The 20,598-nt window shown below is 56.9% G+C and overlaps 13 protein-coding genes across 13 annotated transcripts; 5 read left to right on the forward strand and 8 right to left on the reverse strand.

The window, feature by feature from the left end:
• Window positions 1-20: 20 nt before the first annotated feature.
• Window positions 21-1,011, reverse strand: BDY17DRAFT_292464 (uncharacterized protein). The gene has a single exon (XM_033732834.1). It carries the CDS (start codon window positions 873-875, stop codon window positions 45-47), a length of 831 nt encoding a protein of 276 aa, XP_033591408.1. The 5' UTR covers window positions 876-1,011; the 3' UTR covers window positions 21-44.
• A 33-nt stretch (window positions 1,012-1,044) lies between these two features.
• On the forward strand, window positions 1,045-3,908 carry BDY17DRAFT_292465 (uncharacterized protein). Its single transcript, XM_033732835.1, has one exon. The coding sequence runs from the start codon at window positions 1,203-1,205 to the stop codon at window positions 3,531-3,533; it is 2,331 nt and encodes a 776-aa protein (XP_033591409.1). The 5' UTR covers window positions 1,045-1,202; the 3' UTR covers window positions 3,534-3,908.
• On the reverse strand, window positions 3,592-4,891 carry BDY17DRAFT_92218 (uncharacterized protein). The gene is made up of 4 exons (XM_033738827.1): window positions 4,842-4,891; window positions 4,470-4,784; window positions 3,899-4,409; window positions 3,592-3,841 (listed from the first exon to the last, which is right to left on the reverse strand). Exons 2-4 carry the CDS (start codon window positions 4,707-4,709, stop codon window positions 3,651-3,653), a joined length of 942 nt encoding a protein of 313 aa, XP_033591410.1. The 5' UTR covers window positions 4,710-4,784; window positions 4,842-4,891; the 3' UTR covers window positions 3,592-3,650.
• Window positions 4,892-5,256: 365 nt separating this feature from the next.
• BDY17DRAFT_321741 (uncharacterized protein) lies at window positions 5,257-6,973 on the reverse strand (the record flags this gene model as incomplete). The annotated part of the gene is made up of 2 exons (XM_033736681.1): window positions 5,257-6,717; window positions 6,767-6,973. 2 exons carry the CDS (start codon window positions 6,971-6,973, stop codon window positions 5,257-5,259), a joined length of 1,668 nt encoding a protein of 555 aa, XP_033591411.1.
• Window positions 6,974-7,632: 659 nt separating this feature from the next.
• BDY17DRAFT_321742 (ATP synthase subunit H-domain-containing protein) lies at window positions 7,633-8,089 on the forward strand (the record flags this gene model as incomplete). The annotated part of the gene is made up of 4 exons (XM_033736682.1): window positions 7,633-7,643; window positions 7,703-7,786; window positions 7,866-7,918; window positions 7,986-8,089. The coding sequence occupies 4 exons, from the start codon at window positions 7,633-7,635 to the stop codon at window positions 8,087-8,089; spliced, it is 252 nt and encodes an 83-aa protein (XP_033591412.1).
• A 25-nt stretch (window positions 8,090-8,114) lies between these two features.
• Window positions 8,115-9,532, reverse strand: BDY17DRAFT_92258 (ARV1-like protein). Its single transcript, XM_033738829.1, has 5 exons — window positions 9,426-9,532; window positions 9,192-9,363; window positions 9,089-9,142; window positions 8,471-9,034; window positions 8,115-8,417 (listed from the first exon to the last, which is right to left on the reverse strand). Exons 1-5 carry the CDS (start codon window positions 9,440-9,442, stop codon window positions 8,295-8,297), a joined length of 930 nt encoding a protein of 309 aa, XP_033591413.1. The 5' UTR covers window positions 9,443-9,532; the 3' UTR covers window positions 8,115-8,294.
• A 1-nt stretch (window position 9,533) lies between these two features.
• On the reverse strand, window positions 9,534-11,642 carry BDY17DRAFT_92257 (uncharacterized protein). The gene is made up of 2 exons (XM_033738828.1): window positions 10,520-11,642; window positions 9,534-10,467 (listed from the first exon to the last, which is right to left on the reverse strand). The coding sequence occupies exons 1-2, from the start codon at window positions 11,481-11,483 to the stop codon at window positions 9,893-9,895; spliced, it is 1,539 nt and encodes a 512-aa protein (XP_033591414.1). The 5' UTR covers window positions 11,484-11,642; the 3' UTR covers window positions 9,534-9,892.
• Window positions 11,643-13,076: 1,434 nt separating this feature from the next.
• Window positions 13,077-14,528, forward strand: BDY17DRAFT_308336 (putative delta-9 desaturase protein A; the record flags this gene model as incomplete). The annotated part of the gene is made up of 1 exon (XM_033735202.1): window positions 13,077-14,528. One exon carries the CDS (start codon window positions 13,077-13,079, stop codon window positions 14,526-14,528), a length of 1,452 nt encoding a protein of 483 aa, XP_033591415.1.
• A 100-nt stretch (window positions 14,529-14,628) lies between these two features.
• On the forward strand, window positions 14,629-15,563 carry BDY17DRAFT_92299 (uncharacterized protein). Its single transcript, XM_033738830.1, has one exon. It carries the CDS (start codon window positions 14,849-14,851, stop codon window positions 15,545-15,547), a length of 699 nt encoding a protein of 232 aa, XP_033591416.1. The 5' UTR covers window positions 14,629-14,848; the 3' UTR covers window positions 15,548-15,563.
• A 16-nt stretch (window positions 15,564-15,579) lies between these two features.
• Window positions 15,580-16,029, reverse strand: BDY17DRAFT_321746 (uncharacterized protein; the record flags this gene model as incomplete). The annotated part of the gene is made up of 1 exon (XM_033736683.1): window positions 15,580-16,029. The coding sequence occupies one exon, from the start codon at window positions 16,027-16,029 to the stop codon at window positions 15,580-15,582; it is 450 nt and encodes a 149-aa protein (XP_033591417.1).
• Window positions 16,030-16,768: 739 nt separating this feature from the next.
• BDY17DRAFT_247375 (ribosomal protein S17e) lies at window positions 16,769-17,321 on the reverse strand (the record flags this gene model as incomplete). Its single annotated transcript, XM_033730816.1, has 3 exons — window positions 16,769-16,861; window positions 16,923-17,120; window positions 17,175-17,321. The coding sequence occupies 3 exons, from the start codon at window positions 17,319-17,321 to the stop codon at window positions 16,769-16,771; spliced, it is 438 nt and encodes a 145-aa protein (XP_033591418.1).
• A 223-nt stretch (window positions 17,322-17,544) lies between these two features.
• BDY17DRAFT_315538 (uncharacterized protein) lies at window positions 17,545-19,011 on the reverse strand (the record flags this gene model as incomplete). Its single annotated transcript, XM_033735918.1, has 2 exons — window positions 17,545-18,771; window positions 18,952-19,011. The coding sequence occupies 2 exons, from the start codon at window positions 19,009-19,011 to the stop codon at window positions 17,545-17,547; spliced, it is 1,287 nt and encodes a 428-aa protein (XP_033591419.1).
• A 221-nt stretch (window positions 19,012-19,232) lies between these two features.
• On the forward strand, window positions 19,233-20,592 carry BDY17DRAFT_92637 (uncharacterized protein). Its single transcript, XM_033738835.1, has 3 exons — window positions 19,233-19,349; window positions 19,401-19,675; window positions 19,725-20,592. The coding sequence occupies exons 2-3, from the start codon at window positions 19,666-19,668 to the stop codon at window positions 20,528-20,530; spliced, it is 816 nt and encodes a 271-aa protein (XP_033591420.1). The 5' UTR covers window positions 19,233-19,349; window positions 19,401-19,665; the 3' UTR covers window positions 20,531-20,592.
• The last annotated feature ends 6 nt before the right edge of the window (window positions 20,593-20,598 follow it).

Here is a 20,598-nt window from a genome sequence, read left to right on the forward strand (position 1 = left end):
CGGAGCGGTGAAAGCGAGCTGTGTGCCCATCAGGTTGTATCTGTCTACCATCCCTGTCCCTTCATCCTCTGCACCATGGTCACCGTCCGCTTGAATGTCTCCTTGAACCGCCGCCGCCATCGCTCGCTCTTCAGCCTCTTCCTCTTCAACCCTGGCCGCTCGTGGTATCTCTGTTTCTGCGCATCGCGTTTGACGTTGTTCCTGTTGCACTGCGTTTCCAGCACCGTGAATGCACGCGCCACATCGATCCCTCGTGCCGGGTCGACCTTGATGGTGCGGCCGACGGAGCTGTTGAGCTTCATCGGTAGGGGCGGGGGTACTGATGGTGCAGGTATGGGATTTATAGCAGCCGAGGTGGCAGCGGCGCCGGAGCTGGGGCCTGGATTGAGCAGAGCGCTGATGTCGAAACGTGCCGACTTGTTGTTGCTGCCCCATGATCTTTGCGGAGACGAGGTCTGGGGATTCGACATGGCCTCCAAGATCTCGTCGATGGCCCCTGCGTCCTTTCCTGCATGCCCTGTGCCAAAAGAACCCGGATTGCGTGTGGAAGGACTAGATGGTCTGGCGTTTGAGGCTGTGGAAGGCTTCTTGGAGCCACTGATGGCGCTGTCAAGAAGTCGGCTGAATTCGGCATTGAATGATGAATTGCTCCGTGAGGGAGGGGTAGGTTCATTTTCTCGTCCTCCAGACGGTGCAGACTGTTCGTTGTGGTGCGAGTGTGAAGTGGCGAAAGATCTGGACGGTATTTGATGCCGTGAGGAACACGAGGGTGTCTTGTGATATCGTGGGAGACGAGAGCGGTATAATGAGGGCGCAAGGAAGGGTAGGAGGGGCGGAGAGCGGAGAAGACTCTCGCCAACACGGAGAAGATCCATGATGGGCGTTGCCTTTGACCGTCTGCCGTCACTGATCTGCCATTGATGCGGAGAAGATGGGCACGCGCAGAGATGGAGTTGGAGTGCACTTCTCGTGCAGCGCCTGGCGCCAAGCAAAAAGTTTAAGTGAAACTCTAAAAGCTCAAACCGCGACTTTTGCGAAAGCTCGCTTGCTCAAACATAACCCGTTCACTCACCAAACACTGCATCCCCCTCCCCACTGGCGGGGGCGTTTTTCGATGGTTGCAGCATACTAATGACGGCGGAATAGTCATCCATCCTCCCGCATCTCCTTTGCACCCCACCTTCCAGTGACGAGGCCTAGAAATGGCCTACAACAACTATGGCCCGCCCCCCGGGGCATTTGGCCAACGACAACCTCCCTACAATAACCACGGCTCCGGCGCACCACCCGGTATGGGCCCTCCCCCCGGCATGGATGCGCCACCCGGCATGCACGCCGGCTCTCCTCCCGTTATGCACAACGCGCAGTTCCAGGCCCCACCTGCCAACATGCCCAACTTCGACTTCAACGCCCCTGTCATTCGCATGGGCGTCCCGGATCAGCCACAACCCCGGGCACCCTCGGGCGGTGGTGGCGCGTCAGGAAGAGGCAGCAACGCAGAGCCACTGGGGGGCCGGCGAGATCGACGGGGTTTGGGCGCGGGTAATGATGACCCTCGGAGTCTCGACAGGGAAAGAGCAGCAGTGAGGGAGAACATGATGGCGCTTCATCCACCGACGAGGGAGGAAGTCGCGCGAACAATCTTCATTGGCGGCTTGGGCCCGGGCGCTCCTAACGACGACTCCATCGAGACCCTTCTCCGATGTGCGGGCAAGTTGCGCCGATGGACCAGAGCTCGGGATGCGGATGACAACAAATGCAAGTTCGGCTTTGCCGAATACGAAGATGTCGAGAGTCTCGAAGCCGCCAACGAGATCTACGTGGGCATGGAAGTGCCCGTCTTTAACAAGAGCGGCGCAGTGGTGAAGGAAGACGATGGCGACGTTAAGAGGATGGGCTTGCTTGTGGTGGTGGATGAGCAGAGCAAGAACTACATCGACGAGTGGAAGGGCAAGAGGAATGAAGACGACGACGCCAGACAGTTCCGAATCGACGGGTGCAAGGAAGATCTTAGGCAGTCCCTTGCCGCTCTGGCGAATGCGGGCGCGTTTCTGGCGAATAACGAGGCCATGGCCAACGGCGATGGCGATGCTACAATGGGAGATTCGACCGCCGAGACGAATGGTGAGGGTGCAGAAGTGGTGACGATCCCCCTGACGCTGGAAGACGAGCTTGCCGATATTCCGGCGGAGATGCGTGCTACCGTGGCGGCAGAAATCAAAGCCTTCCGCGATAGATCGAATAGGAGAGATCTGGAGCGTTTGAGGCGGGAGGAGGAGATGGAGCAAGCGGAAAAGCGGCCAACTATTCCCGGCAGAGTCAATCGCCTTGCCTCCCCTCCAGTTTCTGCTCCATCCGGACCAGCCAGTGCTGCGAATGGCGTTCCAGTAGGACCGCGAGATCGCGCAGGTGGTGTGCAAGGCGCTCCGTCTGGACCCCGAGGCTACAGAGGCGCGCAACTACCAAGCGACTACGTGAATGGGGTGTCGTTCGTTGGCACAAATGGTATTGCCGTCGATCGGGAGGACGAAGAGGCTGAAGAGAGTGATGAAGAACTCGAGCGACGACGCAAAGCCAAGAAAGACGCCGATGCGGAGAAGCAGTACCTCGATGCGGAGCGTCGTCTGCTCAATCGCGAGCGCACTCGCGCTGCAGCGCAAGAGCGGGAGCAAGTACGTGAGGAAGCTGAGAAGCGGGAGAAGGAGCGGGAGAGGGAAGCGATTGCGAAACGACTCCGTGAATGGGATGATGAGGAGGAAGCTCGTCTCGCTCGTGAAGAGTATTACCTCGACCGTTCATCGTGGCTGCGCAAGCGTGGCGCCTACCGCGATCGCGAGCAGCGTGAGGATGATCGGGACCGTGCTGCTGAAGAGCGAGAGAAGGCAGAGGATCGAAAGCGCGCTGCAGAGGCGCGCGGCTTGGCTGACAACTTCCTCGATCAGACCGGCAATGAACTGGAACGAAAGGCAGCCGAGCAACCTGGTGCAGGCTTCGGAGGCTTCAAAATGTCCTTGGGCCCCGCAGCAGCCCGGAACAAGACTGCTGCCCAGCCTGCAGCGCCGCGCAGAGCGTTGGCAGAAGTGGAGGGTCTATTGGAGGATGAGGAAGACGCCGCTGCTGCTGGGATGAAGCGACCGGAGCTGAAACCCCTGACCGACACATCCACCATCCCGCAATACACAAGCGATTTGAGCGAAGAAGAGCGCAAGGACCTCCGACAGCAGCTCGCCGCCGAGATCCCCACGTCGACTTCCGCCCTCTTCGAATTCCCGGTCAAGTTCAACTTCCTCACTCCCGCCATCATCACCGAGCAGATTCGGCCGTTTGTGGAGAAGAAGGTGGTGGATTACTTGGGCGTGCAGGAGGACTTGCTCGTGGATGCGGTGATGGACGGGCTGTCGGAGAAGAAGCAAGCGCGGGCGATTGTGGCGGAGTTGGAGGATGCGTTGGAGGATGAGGCTGAGGCTTTGGTCAAGAAGGTGTGGAGGATGGTGGTGTTTTGCACAGAGTGCGAGAGTAGGGGCTTGGTTTGAGAGGGTGCTACTCCCAGTACGATGGCTATTCAAGACCGTCGCTACTCCAAGTACCGTCACGTATCAAGTTGACTGCAAGAAGCACAGTTCTTCAATCTGGTCATCAATCAAGCTCAATCAGTGAGGACGGCTGCCCTGTCGCAGACGCTTGCGAGGACGTTGGTGCACTTCTTCGTCCATGTAGTCCTCGTCATTCTCCTCATTCTTGGCCGCCACTTCTGTCGAGCCTTCCTTGACTTTTACCTCAACGAAGTGACTCTCGCACTCGTCTTTGCCGGATCCATCGACAATCCATCCTTCGATTTTCCCTGGCACGGAATTAATTAGCGCAGCACATCACAGCTAGGCTTCAAGGAAACCCTCACCCTTCCTCACCACCTCAATCTTCCCACTCCCGTCCAGAATCTTGCGCACCTGCTTCGACGACAGCGGCGCCCATGCGACGTATTTCTCGCGCTCTCTGAAGTCGATCTTGTGCGCGCGCGAGGATAGATGCTTCAGGAGCGGCTGTAAGCCGTCGAAGTAGGGGTTCGCTCCGACGCCGTTCGTGGGCGTGTTGACGCCGCAGATGCCGCAGTAGACTTCGAAATACGTGGTCTCGTCATCGTCGTCGTCGGTGGTGTGCGCGATACAGCTACATTTGTCAAGAAGGTCTTTGAGAGTCTTGGATTTGTTTGCTGTGGCAGGTTTGTGCTGCGTTGGCAGGGGAGTCGCACGCGGCGTCGGCTTGGTCTTTGTAAGCTTGTCGTTTGTGACGGCGGACGGCTGAGGTTTCGCGATTTGTTCGCGGTCATCCTCGCTCTGAGCCGGGGTGAGCGTCCTGCCGGTCAATGCGGATGTGCTCATGGTGCTGTCTTCAGCCTCGAGCATCGATTCCTGGTGGTGATGTGTTAGCCTCGTTATCTTGAGCGGCAAATAATAGAACAGCGAGCTCACGGCTTTCTCAATGTCCTGCAACATCTTGGTGCGCTTTGCCTTCTTGCCACGTAACAGATCCTCATCGACTTGGATCTCGTCGTCCAGGTCTTGAACGGTGCGTTTCCATTTCTCCACTTCCTCCCTGCGCTGAATGTTTTCCTCCAGAGTGCGGAGCTGCTCCTTCATCTGTGCTATCCTTTCCATGGCTGAGATGGCAATGATGGGAGGCGACCCGGTGCGTTGAGGCGGATGAAGCATCAGTGGTCGAATGGTCGAACGCGTCGAGTGGTGTTGTTGTGTCGCATCTCCCCGTCACGGAATCAACAATCACGTCTAGCTGCAGGGTCAGCGGGCTAGCTGCAGGAGTGAATCAAACAAGGCGACACAAACCCAACTAGTCTCATTCAGAAGGAAGGAATGACAGGATGCAAACGCGTCAAGACACGAGTGAGATGAGGAGGGAGAGTTCTAGGCTGCCTACCTTTTTTGCGCACTCATCGGCCGATATCAGATGTCGGCTACCGACTTCGTACAGCTTGCAGCTATCATAGATGCACGCATTCAGCATGAGACATACGGGTTGTACAAAATGCAACAAATGGGTGGAAAGACACAAAGACGACGAGACACGCTGTGATGGTAGGAGAGGATACACACCTCGCTTCAAACAACGCAGACCACAACTGTCCGACTCCTCAATCCTGTCACTCTCTTCATCTCGCCACGTTCACAGCGTGGAGGATGAGGTATCCAGTCTTACTTCTTCGGCGCGGCGCTTCCTGCAGTGGCCCATCTTATCAATCCATCAGTGCTTCCTCTTGCGAAGCTGCGAGAGCGGCACATCGTCGCTGCTATCATCACCGTCTTCAACGTCATCATCATCATCATCTTTCTCGTCTTCATCATCGTCTTCGTGGTACTCGTCGCCTGCATGATCGCCCAGGCTGGAGTGCGAGTTAGGACTTTCGGTGTACTTTCGACGCTTCGCACGCGGCTTCAGCCTCACGCTCAGGTTCTTCGCATTCTTCTCGATGGCCTTGAATTCGTCGTACACCGAGTCCTTTCTCGCGGTGGAGACTTTGTCGATTTGCGCGAGGCTGAAGGACCTGCAGGAGGGCTGCTTTGGGGATTCCATTTCTTCGTCATCATCGAAGGTGGAGTGTTCGAAGACGTTGCTTGAGCTGCGATTCGGACCAGGAGAGCTCTCGGCCCCATTGGTGATGTTGATTGTGTCGAAAGGGCGCGTGGCTGGCGCAATTGGCTTGGGAAGCGTGAAGCTGGCGATTGGTTTCTTCTTCGAGCTCACGACGATGGTCTTATCATCGGAAGCGTGATCTTGCGATTCGCTGACTGAAGGCTGGGTGGTGATGGGAGTCGCGGGGCTGCCAGCGACGCTCAGGTTTCTTTGTGAAGTGGCGATTGTGGGCGCGAAATTACCGATCGGAGGCAAAGCCGGGAGCTGAGGCGTGGACTGATTGCCGGTGGAATGCTTCGAACAGGTCTTGCAATCCGGCGAGCCCAGGCACATCTCGATTCGCGAGTCTTTGGCAGCCATTGGAGGTGCGCCACTCATCAGAGCAATGTCTCTCATACTGACTGGACGAGCGGTGCAGTGGACAAGTCCTCCGGCATCGGAAACCTTGTGCGTCAAGCGAACATGACGCAGCACGCCATGTAGGCCGATGAAGAAGGTATCGGGGGATCCATATGCATTGGCACTGCAGTATCTGCAGCGGATCTCCATCCACATCCCCTTGATCTTGACCACGGTGGGATAGAAGTCATTCAAGCGCTGAGGAGCGGTGTCGTCGGCATTGGCGGGTTTACTGGCGGGCGGTTTGGCGGGCGTGTGGTTGGATGGCAATGTAGCGTTCGCCTTCTGTGCGACTACCATCTGCGCGAGTGCCATGTCCCTTGCTTGGAGGGGTGGTCTGGGCAGGCTGTTCGTTGGGCGAGGCATGTTGGCTCTCACTGTTGTGCTTGCTTGCTGCACTAACCCTGCTGTGCTTGCTTGGCGTGGAGTGTATGGAGGCGGGGGCAGGACTTGAGCGAAGTTTGCAAGGCTCGTTGGCGCATGAGAGGCATTCGGGAGGCCGGTGGGAGGTTGTGAGGCTTTGATGTGGCCTATCGGAGCTTGAGTGGTGTTCGCATAGCCGAAAGGAGCTTGAGTCGCGTTGGGGATGCCGATCGGGGTTTGAGCGGTCGTGGTAAGGCCGACTGCCGCACGAGGTGGGCCACTGGCGGCAGTGAACTCGTTCGTCAGGTCCTACGCGCATCGTCAGCTTCGTCCACCCAGAAGAGTCAATCAGTCTTACCGTAATCTCCTGCTCAATCGCGTGCATCCTCTGCGCCGCCTGGTTACGCGCTGCGCAGTACTCATAGACCTGTTGCTGCGCCTGAGCAAGCCGCTCCTGCGCCTCGCCAACCCCGGCATCGAGACGCGCAACATCGAATTTCGCCCGGCGAAGCGCGTCGTTCAGCGCCGACATCTGGTGCATGAACTGCTGCAATGCGTGTGACATGCTGCGCTAAAGATGGGGAGGGGAAGTTGGGTGGTGGAAGAAGGTGGATTGAGGAGAATAGGCAACGAATATGCATGATTGCAGACATCTGCGCCAAGAGGATGTGTCGTCACGGAAATGAGTTTTAACATCAACGGACGATGTGCAGGCACCCGATGGGGAAGGTGCGATCGGGGTGGGTTTCGTTTGTAGTCTGTGTACGTCAGCCGTCGGGACACGTGATCAAGAAAGAGTCGTGGAGATGGTGGAAGCCGAGAATTTGAACAGATTGGCTGTGCTATGAGTAGACATGCTGGAAAGCAGGACGAGATGAATGGTGCATCTTATATACACGTTCTGCCATCCATGATAACGCCGTTGTCCCGTCGGAAGTGCGACGATGCAGGTAGCCGCTGAGACCGGCGCACGAAACCAGACACCCATGTCCATACACTTGGCAGTAAATGCAGTCAAACAGAGGACATATGACGACGTAATGGTTAAGGCAATGTCCAGCCAGAACAGATGAAGTCAAAGGTGAGGTGTGCCTGAGGTCACCACGCACCCGGCCTCGGAACTTGCCGAGAGCTTCGTGAGACTTCGGCATACGCTCCTCTACACCAACTTCGCTCTCTGCCATTTACAAACACCATCATCCTCGAGATCCAACAACGTGCAGAATGGCGAACGGGTGTGTACTCACGGCCGACTTGCCATGACTATCCAACACGACTAATGCCTCCCTATCAGGTGGTCGCTGCTCGTCAGCATCCTCTTCATCGCCGTCTTCTGCGGCGTGTCATGGTTCGCCAGTCCAAAGGGAGAGAATCAGACGTACGTTCGCATCTAGCATCGGGAAGCGCACCACGCAGCGCAAAGAAGAACCCTCACTAACATCTCCCTGGGACGGCAGCATTTGGAGATCAACCCTCATCCTTTCCGCCTTCGCCTGTTGGCTGATGTGGAGTATGTTCGCCCTCATTTCCACCACCTTACTACTTCCTCCCCATGCTGACGGAGCGTGTGTACACAGTCATTACCTTCCTCGCCCAGTGGCATCCTCTCATCGTCCCCGAGCGCGATAATCTGCGACCGCAATACCAGAATGGGCCGGTGAAGCCGACGAGGCGGTTTTGAATGAGCATGGTCGGGCGTTACGAGGAGTCTCTGGGGAATGTATACATGGTTCATTGATGCGCTAGGACTTGAAGACGTGGTGGGGAATGGCATAGCTGGGCTTGATTGAGTGGCGACATTTGAAGAAGTTGGCATGGCGGGCTGGAGAAGGAGCCATGTCGATGTGTCAAATAATGCCGCAATGGAGTGCAGCCTGCGTTCAATTCTACCAATGTCCTCCCAAGCCTACGCTTTCCGTCACTCTTCTCCACACCTCAATCAAGTCCTCCGTCTCTACAACACCCGCCGCTGCTACCCCTCCCCCTACTCCCACAGCACGCAGTATACTCTATTAGGTGCATGTTAGCCGGTGAACAGGCCATGTTGGAGAACTTTACTTACCCATCCCACTCCCGCCCTGAAAATCGCTCCAATCGCCGCCAGAATCCCCGCTCGCACGTACCCGCAATCAAGCAGAATCTCCAGCGCGGCGATGTTGTTGATGATGACCGCCCACGACACCGCCGACGCACTGCTGGGGAGGTCGTACTTCCACACCAGTAGCAGTAGGGGAAAGAGTTTGGTAAAGCTGGAGACGAGCAGCGCCGTGCTGATGAGGGCTGGGTGGGGATAGTGCGGGATAAGCGAGGAGATGGGGCGAGGGAATTGAACGGAGAGCAGAGTGCGGATGAGCAAGTGGAAGCTGGCGGTTTCGATGGTGCAGAGGGCGAGGAAGAAGAAGTATTGCAGGATGATGGGCTGCGAGGCGAGAAAGGCGGAGGCGTGCGCGTTGGCGTAGGGGTCGCGCACGTTCCACAGGCTGCTGGTGTCGTTGGCGGTGCTGTTGAAGCCGGACAGGAAGGGCGGGAGGGATGTGTCGGAGGAGGGCGTCGCTTTTTCGATTCTCGCCCAGGTCAAGTAGACGTCGAAGAGGAGGAGGAGTACGCCGAGGCGGATGACTGAGGGCTGTGAACCCGTGAGCGTTGCGAGCTATCATACTGCGTGGATATATAGGCGTACCGCAAAACGTCCATCCTCGCGCCCCAGCAAATTGAATAATAAATGTCTGTAGACCTGCACTTGATCAGCAATGCCTCCCCCCTCCTGGGAAAGGGGATCGTACCTGGGGCTTGATCAAGACGAGATCGATGAAGAGGACCACCAGGTCATGCTCGACATATTTATCGGCGAAGCGCTTGCATCGCGGGCACTGCGTTAGACGCACGCCTTTGCCCAGTGCCTTGTCGTCGGCCTTGCTGTAGGTGGTGTATAACGTCTGCACGGGGAAGCGACATCTGATTTGCGTCAGCGCTGCAGCACCATCGCGTCTTATCTTTGAGTCAGATATGCCACTCACTCAATACATATTGGCATTTTATTACATTGCCGTTAGACTGGGGAGTGGAGTGTGATGATGTGAATGCAGTAGTCAGGGACGGGACGGATGGGCTGTGTTTGGAGGTGGAGGATGGATTAGAGTTTCGCCGTCTGCCTCATCACGCCTAAGGCTGCAATTCACTTGGACAGAGACGGCGACAGTCAATCATGCGACAACTTATCATACTATTTGCTCTCCTCAAACATATTGTCATGCACATCATGTCTCGTGCCAGACTCACAGAGCGCTCCAATCGCTGTGCCAATAATGTATGTCAGATCCCGCCTCAACCTTCAAACCCAGATCAAAACATCATCCCTCCATCAAGTCAGAGTAGCCGCAGCGAGTCGCAGAATCCTCGCCCTATCCCTCTCTAGAGCACACGACAGAAATTAGCCTGGTGATCATGACTGAAAGCGAGGCGGGAGAGCCGCAAGATCACAGCATCAACGGCTCGACCGAACAAAGGCCATCCTACCTTTACGATCCTTCTCCACCCTCGGGACCACCGTGCGCACAGGACTGGTGTCCCGGCCGTAAAGCTCCACCACCTCCCGTGCAGGCCTTGCTCCCTCATACTCCACAAGGTCATACTCGCCTCCCGATCGATGTCTCCGCAGCGCCAGATCCCTTCGGTCTTCGGTCTCTCGTTCCAAGCGTACGGCCCGACGTTCCGCTTCCAGTCGTGCAATCTCGTCGCGGATGTCGCGTTCGGAGCGATGCTCGCGCTCCCGAACGATGAGTGCACCACCGTAGCCATGTGAGCGGGTAGGCGATAGCGTTGTCTCACTCTCTTCAATCACCGTCTTGCGTTCGCTCTCGTACACCGGCACAGCCGGAGCGGGCGGAGGATGGCGATGGCGATGTCCAGCGTGGGAACGCGAGCGGCGATGATTGCCGACGACAAAGGGAGGATTGATCCATTCCGTCCTCACCACCTCCTCGCGCTGGCCTTCGGGCTCGACGATCTTCGGAACCTCTTCTTTGATCGATTCCTCAAACTTGAAACTCGACGACTTTTCTGTAGAAGTATTAGCATGGCAGACTTCACACAATGCCTCGTAGACACATACCGCCGCTCTTGTAGGATTCACTGATACGAATCACCTCGTCAATCTGATCCTTCTCCAGAGCGATGCGTAGCACGAAAAAGGCGTCTTCCTCGTCAAAGGGATAGCCAAGATCCATAATGGCCTCGCGACGCACCAGTCGCTTCGGCATGCGCGTCTTGCCCTTCTTGAACTTCCTCACCGTCTCCGAAATGCTTTCCGACACGCTCTCATGCCCACCGTGCCTACTCTCGTGCTCGTGGAAGCTCTCATGCACACTTGTTCGCCCACCTCGTCGACTCTCGCGTATGCTAGCCTCTTCGCTGATGCTGGAGCTGCTGCTGGAGCTTTGTCTGGTCGTCACCGACTTGGCCTTGCTGCTTCGTCCGCCTCTCGAGCGCGGCCGGACAGTCGACTTCTCCCGCCGAACCTCCACCTCGCGGTATTCTTGTGGCTGGTAGTACTCGCGGCCGCGTGACTCGTCAAAGTCCACCTCGCGCCGATACGTTTCTTCGTAGCCCACCGGTCTGAATACCCGCCGCTCCTCCACTTCGTACCCTCGCGGGATAGCCGGCCGGCTTCGCTCAAAGGAGTCCCCAAAGCTGCTGCGTCGTCGGAGCATCTCCGGCCGAGGTTGTGGAGGAGGTTCGTAAGGCGCAAGGGCCATGTTTGCGAATTCTCTCGGGTCGACATCGCCGAATAGCTCGCGGTCGGTGCGCCGTCGCCGCCCGCCATGCGCGTATCGCTCTTCCTCCACGAATCTATCGCGCTCTTCGTAGGCGCCCCGCGGTCCACGGCTTTCGATGCGGTCCGATACCATCACTTGCTGCCGCCCCGGCCGATCTCGTTCGGTGTAGCGGTAGTCTTCCTCGAATTGGCGTCCACCGCCTCCTCCTCCTCCTCCTCCACCAAATCGCTCAAAGCGGGCTCGATCCCATCGTTCGGGGAAGTCGCCGTACGCCGGGCCGTCTCGGTACTGCCTAGACATGGCGTCGGCTGTTTGTGAGCGATGAACCGTTTGCTAGTGGAGCAGGATGGATGATGGAATGGCGAGCACCGAGAGCTGAAGCCCACACGGCAGTACAGATGAGGCAGTGGTGCTGATGCGTGGTAGATTATCGTAGGGTCATGAACAGCGGGCGCGGTACGAGATTAATGGCATAAGAGGTGATGCCCAATCACAGGTCAGCTGCGTGGGAGCTGCGGCTGGCCTGGACAGCTGGGCGGGGTGCCGTTGCAGGGGAAATGGTTTGGAGTTCGAGATGATGATGGGAGTGAGGTCGCATTGACCGCAAAGACTGCAAGCGTCACAAGGCCATCACTTCGAAATGGCAGGATGTAGGCACAGGGTGACGTAGCGGGGTGTTTGGTGGCACATGAAAAGTCTCCTGCCACATCTGTGGCACACACGTGACTTTGAGTGGCTGGAGAAGACGACTACCACACGTGATCAACTCGTGTTTACTGCGGGAAGACTTCACAGCGAGATAACCCAGGAAGGAAGGTCGTAGCGGGAGAGGGGAGTTGGTTGTGATTCTACTCTCGATTGACTTGCCGTGATGAACCACTAGGAGGACAGAAGAGCACATTTGGGGTGTACATGAATAAATGTATACCCCGATTCGGTGCAGCTCATGACGCGGTATAGGCATAACGATTGAGCAGAGCTAGGGATCATCCACCAATGACCTGCAGACGATGAAGTTCCGTTGGATCAGGGAATGATGTTCTTGACCCCACGGGACACTTCCAGACCACCGATCGAGCTCCAAGATCTGGACAGCCCATACTTCCGGGAGGGCCCGTCGACCCTGAGGACACGGAACGGAAGGGAAAGACTGGACCCTGAGGAAGTGGAGGGCGTCGGCATCGAGGGAACCTGGAAGATGAGCGAGTTGATTGCAACACGTGTAGAGCTCTCGTAGCTGCCTGGGATGATGAGCGAGTATACAGTCATAGTCGTCATCGCACAACGGGTGAGTTGCACGTGAAATGCACCGCGTAGCCAAGTAGATAGACCGTGGTTGGGTGAGTTGGCGTCCAGTTGTACCCGTGGGGTGGACGAGTCGGCGAAACGGTACCTGCACAGCCTGCACCCTGGAGGTGGAGGGCGATAAGGTTACATCATCCTCCCTGAAACGCCCGAGGCAAGAAAATTCCCAACGCGTTCGTTGGGCGCGGCCGGCTCTAGACGCGGGCCATCGGCCAATCAGCGTGTGCCGCGGTAGCCCGATTGCTCCTGCCGTCTCGCGCTCCTTCTCCCGCTGTTCCCTGACGATGCCAGCTGCACGGTTGCGTTGAATTTCCACCCCACTCTAAATGTTTCCTTCCCCTCGCGCCTACCGACGCCATTACTTTGCTATATACACCCGCCACTTGTTCACATCCACCTCTCTCTTCTACATCCACACTCCATCTCGCCTTCCCGACACATCTTCTCATCACCCTTCACTCAATCCACTCTCCTTCATCCGAGAGTGCAACGACCCGCTCACACCTGAGCACCTTCTGAGTTTTTCCTCTCCACACCACCATCACCCTCACCACTACTGGGAGCAAGCACCTTGTTCTCCCTCACGAGATGCCTTCGCATCAACCCACCTCTGGCGATCCCGCCGTCAAGCCGGAGTTCAGCTCCTCGACAGCACCTGCTCAGTCCAAGCCCGCGCCCGAAGAGCCGGTCAGGAACAAGAAATATGACCCCAAGAAGCCTCACATCACCGAGACGCCGATGACTCGCAAGAACTGGTACAAGCACGTCAACTGGCTCAATGTCTTCCTCATTGTCGGTATTCCCATGATCGGCTGCGTTGTCGCCCTCTGGACGCCACTCTGCTGGCAGACTCTTGTCTGGTCCGTCATCTATTACTATTGGACTGGCTTCGGCATTACTGCCGGCTACCATCGACTATGGGCACACACTTCCTACTCTGCCACTCTCCCGCTCAAGATCTTCTTGGCCGCCGTCGGTGGTGGGGCTGTCGAAGGCTCCATCCGCTGGTGGGCTCGGGACCACCGCGCTCATCACCGCTACACCGACACCGACAAGGACCCCTACAGCGTCCGCAAGGGCCTCCTCTACTCTCACTTCGGCTGGATGCTGATGAAGCAAAACCCGAAGCGCATCGGCCGCACCGACATCTCCGACCTCAACGACGACCCGGTTGTCGTTTGGCAACACAAGCACTACCTGTCCGTCGTCTTCTTCATGGGCCTCGTCTTCCCATCCCTCGTGGCCGGCCTCGGCTGGGGTGACTACTTCGGCGGCTTCATCTACGCCGGTATTCTCCGCATCTTCTTCGTCCAGCAGGCCACCTTCTGCGTCAACTCTCTGGCTCACTGGCTCGGCGACCAGCCCTTTGACGACCGCAACAGCCCGCGTGACCATCTGATCACCGCTCTGGTCACCCTGGGCGAGGGCTACCACAACTTCCACCACGAGTTCCCCTCGGACTACCGTAACGCCATCGAATGGTTCCAGTACGATCCCACGAAGTGGGCCATTTGGTCGTGGAAGAAGCTGGGCCTCGCATACGACTTGAAGCAGTTCCGCAACAACGAGATTGAGAAGGGCCGTCTTCAGCAGCAACAGAAGAAGCTTGACCAGAAGCGTGGCAAGCTCGACTGGGGTGTGCCGCTCGACCAGCTCCCTGTCATGGAGTGGGACGATTACGTTGACCAAGCCAACAACGGCCGCGCTCTTGTGGCTGTTGCCGGCATTGTCCACGACGTCACCGACTTTGTTAATGACCATCCCGGTGGCAAGAACATGATCCGATCCGGCATGGGCAAGGATGCCACCGCCATGTTCAATGGTGGTGTCTACAACCACAGCAACGCCGCACACAACCTCCTCTCCACCATGAGAGTTGGTGTGATCCGTGGCGGCATGGAGGTAGAGGTCTGGAAGCGCGCTGCGCAGGAGAACAAGGATACCATGATCATTAAGGATGGTGAGGGCAACAAGATCCTTCGCGCCGGCAATCAGGTCACCAAGATGGTTGATCCGCCGGCCAGCGCGGGTGCAGCATAGGCTCGACTGTCCTGGACAGAGATTGATGTTTGATGGTTCTTGCAGCGTTTCAGCGATGGTATTAGACGCGTGATGAACAAGCGGGCGGTTTTAATCCTCTTCTCATTACTCGCTCGGGGTAGATAGAGCCTAGAGGCAATACGATACTATTTTGGACATCACTACCGTCATTCCTTCGTCTTCATCTCCACGGTGAAGCTTGCACCTGTTGTATAATCGATTGACATCATTTGCATGGCACTTCGATAGTCAGCCGCATATCTCTACATATCACAACCCTGAACACCCTCCCGTACAGATCACATCATCTTTCAATCACCATGGCGTCCCTCACTACCCACCTCCTCAATCTAGACCCCACTGCCCTCACCCAAGCAACCCAACACCCCTTCCTCACCGCCGCCGCCACCTCCACCCTCCCCAAAAGCAAACTGCAAGCCTGGCTAGGCCAAGATCGTCTCTACCAAATCGCCTACCTCCCCTTCATAGGCACGCTGCTAAGCCGGATCGGCATCCCGGACTCGGCGGACCGCGAGGCCACGCTGGAATGGCGCACTGCAGACCTACTACTCGATGCGTTGACGAACATCCGCGACGAAATGCGGTTGTTCGAGAGCACGGCTGAGGGCGAGGGATGGCTGGATGCGATTTGCGGCGTACAGGCTGGACGGCAGACGAGGGCGTATCAGGATTTGTTTGCCGGGGCGACGGCGCAGGGGCGCGGGGTGGTGGTGGGGTTGGTGGTGTTGTGGGCTACGGAGAGTTGTTATTTGCGGGCTTGGAGGTGGGCGAAGGGGCAGGTTACGCGGAAGGAGGGTGATGGGGAGGGGGATGTGATGCAGAGGACTTTTATTCCTGCTTGGAGCTCGGGGGAGTTTGAGGGGTTTGTGGAGAGGATTCGGGGGGTGGTGGATGAGTTTGGAGAGCAGATGGAGAGGGACGGGAGGGAGTGGAGGGAGTGTGAGGCGGCGTGGAGACAGGTGTTGTGGGCGGAGAGGGAGTTTTGGCCGGATGTTTGATTGATAAGGTATCTACATGCCACTCAGGCTCGTCAATCACTGTCGTCGTCAAACCACCTCTCCACCTGACGAGCATCCGCGTGAGCAGACATGTCGTGATGCCGATGCAATTCGTGGGCATCCACTCCAGTAAAGCGACTGTCGATCCGCGGCCGATCATAAGTCGGCTCCCCTTTCGATGTCCTCGCCGCCTGGGCCACCTGCAACGGCTCTCGGGTGTGTGAGCGCCACTGCTCGTTTGCCCAGGCCGTATCAACAGAAGCCCTGCGGTTTCCCAACGCGCTCGACAGAGCGGGAAAGGGGAAGGTGTTGCTGCAGCGACGGGCGACCTTGCGGCAGGCCATTTTGAATTTGCCGGAGAAGCTTCGAGGCCAGATGCCGTGGAGTTCGAGCGTGTCTTTGTGTTGGAGTTTGACGGTGAAGGGCGGGACTTCTTTCTCGTCGTGTATGGCTCTCCAGGATGAAGAGCGGCTTGGTGCCATTTTGTCGGCGTAGAGGAGAATGAGAGGTTGTTTTGGACTGCGAGGACAGGGGTGCTGGCAGCGTTTTGGGGTTGCAATCAGAATGAAGACTTGTCACACGGGTACAGTGCGCATGGCAGAAGTATTGTAGACGGGCGGAAAGAGAAGGAGGGCCATTTTGACAGCAGAACCAGCGAAACTTGATAACGAAGGGGCATTGAGGGACTTTTTTCTGGCCATCCCGTCATATGTGGGAGGGTATGCCAAGGAGCGAAAAGGAGATGTGGTCATGATGCCCAGAGAGGCTGAGATGAAAGTCGTGAGAGGACGTACAATTCTGCTTACCACCACGGCCTGGTTGGGTCCGGAATTCCTTTCCGGAGTTGGCTAAACAGATAACCTACCATGGACACCGTTCGCTCTGTTCGTCATTTCGTTCCTGGTGCAACGAATGAAGACGAGATTCCGTATGAGCGTGAGGTCAGCATAACCTTCAGCCAAGATCAGACCCCGAAGGATACCTGATGTCCGTCCGGACATGTCACGTGCACGGGGTGATGTGGGGAATTGGCAATCAAGCCTTGCTGGCAGCCATCACAGCTGTTCAACTCGGCGACACCGTGGGTGAAGAGGGAAATTGTATTGTCAACAACCTGTCTACCTAAAGCAGCAGTGGCATTGACCACCTCTCGCATCAGAGCGGGCGAGGGTCGCCTATCTCGAGGCGCTCGTGGGGGAAGAAAGAGCGAGAACGACGTGCTTAAGTGCGAGGAGGCCTGTCGCCGAAACGGCGAGGGCGCTCGGCCACCTGTTGTTGCTGCACAGCGACGACGTTGACGGGAATGCTGTCGAACTGTAGTGGGATAAGTCAGTGGTGGTGTTTGAGACGGGGCCTGGAGCAAGAGAGTACTCACGCCCATCGACTTGAGCATGTCCTTGGTCTCCTGGTCCACATCCAACATGCCGCTCTCGTTCTGCGTAAAGTCCAGGGCGGAAATCTCGGGGACGTATTGATCCTTCCTCTCACGCTCCTCTTCTTGAAGCTTGAAGGATATGCCGCGAACCGGGCCACGCTGGATGCGCTTCATCAAGTGGGTGGTGTAGCCGGCGATCTGTCCATTCCGTTAATGTTCATCCTTTGTCTGCCTTCCATCTGCCTGACGCACCTTGTTCCGTAGCCTCTTGCTGGCAATCAGAGCAATCTCATCACATATTCTCTTGTTCGTCTCGAAGTCGAGGGTGAGTTTGGGGTAGTAGCGCTCGACAATGACCTTGGCCGACTTCTTGACGGTCTTCGTTCGGACACGACCCATGTTTGCGGTGTTGTGGAGGGAGTAGTGAGGTGGTGAGGGTTGTTGAGGTGGTTGCTTAAACTTGCGCCGCGAAAGTGAGGATGGAATTTGTGCGGGCCGAAAAAGTGTGTGCCAAGACTTTGACTTTGTATGCCTGAGGCATCACTTCGCGGATTTCCCTTTCAGGACTGGATGCTCTCTCTCTACTACACATCCATCATGATCTGTACAGACAACGCCATCATTATAGCATCTTCTCGTAATAATGCTCGCCCCGTTCTACAACCTTCACCTCGTCTCCGACCCGAAGGATGCCTTGTTGGAACAGCGGAATCATCTGCATGCCCAAGCAGGGATGAGGGTTGGCTCCCTCGTCCACCTGCCGTGTCCTTCTCATCGTTGTCAGCGGTTCATTCGTGTCCTTCACCCCGGACTCTTGATCGACATTGGGCATCTTGCAGCGAGCGGTGCGGCAAGCCACGTGATACTCTCCTTCCGTCTCTACGTATGTCTGGTCGCCGTGTGAAATCGTCTTCCCCTTCGCTGCGCCTCCCTTGACCTTTGCATGTGTTTTGGGCTGAATACCGCGCCCCACGTGGATTTTCTTCCAGTCATCCTCGTCGTATTCCGGCACACCGTCCACATAGATGTTCGCTCGGAAGCGTCGAGCGTCCAGCCTACCTTTCATTGCCGCCTTGGCCGGGAGATTTGCATCTTGTGCATACACACTCGCCATGCTCATCAGATGCAAGGGGAATGCGTCGCCGAAGCCCACAGAGTACGACTCGCCTGGTCGGTCCTTGGGTAGAGATCTGCTGATGTCTCGGCGGTGGAGGGAGTCCACACGAAACAAGCCGAGTGTGTTGCGGACTCCGAGGAATTCCTGTAGCTTGCTGAGAGTATCGGCCGGGATCTCTCCCGTTATGTTGATCGATTGTATACGATCTACCCAGATGGAGATTGGCTCGAGGTGGTAGTTCTTTTCCGCGCCGTGCTCTTGGGACGGGACCAGTGGGATATTCAACGATACAGCGTTCGGGCGGAAGCTGAATGGAATCAAACTTGGCTTCAATGGAAAGCGAATGATGAGGTAGCCGCCATGGCTCGCCACATCTGTCTTCTTGTCCACATCCAGTGCATCGTCCGCGCTGATCTCCTGGCTTAGCGGGCTCCGACGAGAGGCGTTTCGCGCATTCTTCTTCTCGGTCTTCTTGGAAGTCTTCACCGCACGCGGGTCGGGTACCCAGAGTTCTGTTTCGATCAGGGCAAGTCGGGGGTATTCCCGCTGCGTGATGAAGCGCCATTCACGGTCGTCTGTTCCCTCTGCGGAATCGCCTGTCGATTGCGGTCTAAGTTCGGCAAAGGTAAAGGAGCGGTCATACTTCAGCCCCCAAGGTTCGACCTCTGAAGCCGCGAGTTCTATTCCACGGCACGATTTGACCGGATAGGTGAAGAGTGCTTTGATATGAGGCTTCTTGGATGTCGGAGTACTCGTTTGACCACGAGGTTGTTGTGGGAGGTTGCTTCGTTTCGAAAGTCCCAGTCGGAAGCAGCCCGGTATCTTTGTAGCGGGGCGTATAGATGCGAGTCGTTGGTTCTTGAAGATCTCCAGAGAAATGGGTCCAACGATGATGGCAATCGCCAGTAGCACCGCCGGACTGCTGAGATACTCCAGGTAGTGTCGGAGGAGTGACTGCGCCGCCTCGTACATGATGGGTTCGATGATGCTAATGGGCCAGACTTGCTCGTTTCGTGCTTCTCTCGGGTCTACATCTCAGCATACTGGACTTGTTGATGACGATCTAGATGGAGAAGGATGGCAACACCTCTTTGCGAGATTGGACGTCGGCCAACTCTCGGCTGATTCTCGGCATTTGCCCGACACGAACAGCCTCGCGAACGATGAGTGATGAGGAGTATTCCCTTCAATCTCGCAATCTTCCTCGTGATGAGCGCGTAAATCGACGCGTTGCGGCCCCGTGATGGCAGAAGCATCTGTGATTGACCTCACTTCTTCACCTCCCGCCGCCACACCTCCATCATCTTCGCGTACGTCTTCTCACCGACCGCCGTGAGATATCCCACTCACATTTCGTGTAGACCGGCTGCCCACCGTATCTGCAGCACAAGCGCTGCAAGAATTGCACAACTCACGCTCAAAGTGTGTGTCGACCGGTCTGCCTAGTCTTGATGCCATTCTTGGCGGCGGGTTGGAGCGAGGGAGAGTCACGGAGATTTGGGGCCCGAGTGGTGCAGGCAAGACTACGCTCATGTATGCGCCTACATTGCGAGTGCTGAATCCTACTGATCTCCGTCTCTCAGACTCAATGCAGCTGCTAGTGCTCTCGATGGAGACGGTTCGGTCATGTGGATGAGTACGTGGCTCTGAAGCGACACCATGGCCGCAGACTGACCGTCGACCAGACACGAACAAGGCATTGCATCCCTCACGAACAAAGTCCCTGATTCCGGAGTCAAGTTCAAACGGACTGCGTTCCAAACAGTTCCGCTCTCTCGACATCCCGAGTCTCTCTCACCTCCTGGCATTCATCCTCCATCCACTCCCGGACGCCCTCCCACCATCCTGCGCCCTCCTCGTCATCGACGGCCTAGACGGCCTCCTGGAACTGGACTACCCGCGCTACCAATCAATGACACCCAACCAAACCGAGCAAAAGAAGTGGCAAGCCGGCCGACGCTACGCCACGCTGGCAGCCCTCATCACAGCTCTAAACAAACTTGCCGTCCTCAACAACCTCGCCGTCGCAGTCACCACCGGCTGCGCCACGAGATCCCGCTACGATAACGGCCTCGGCGCGGCTCTTGTTCCCGGCGTCGGGGCCTCGGAATGGGATGCGGGCGTCTGGAATCGGCTGGCCGTCTTTCGCGATCACCAGAGTAGGTTTGTGGGGGTGCAGAAATGTCAAGGCAAACATCTCGTCCCGCGAGACGAGGCGGGCGGGGTGGGACGTGTCGTCAGCCTCTGGATCACTGGAGAGGGTGCAGTCCGCAAGCACGATGGCAATGCAGGACTAGGGAGGGAGATTATACTTTCGCCGCAGAAGCAACCGGCCAAGCCTTCTCTCAAACGCTCATTCGATGAGGTCGCAGATTCGGAAGATGAGGATGTGGACGAATACGGATGGGTGGACTCTGACGAACATGCTCTCAATCTCGACACCCTCGTGGAGCCTACACAACCCGTGGAGAATGACACGGTACCAGATTGAGCTGCTCGACTATGCATAACACATACAAACCGGTCCGACATATCCAGCGGCCAGACCCATGGTATACA

The sequence above is a fragment of the Neohortaea acidophila genome (assembly GCF_010093505.1).
Source record: "Neohortaea acidophila strain CBS 113389 unplaced genomic scaffold BDY17scaffold_3, whole genome shotgun sequence".
NCBI classification, from domain to species: domain Eukaryota; kingdom Fungi; phylum Ascomycota; class Dothideomycetes; order Mycosphaerellales; family Teratosphaeriaceae; genus Neohortaea; species Neohortaea acidophila.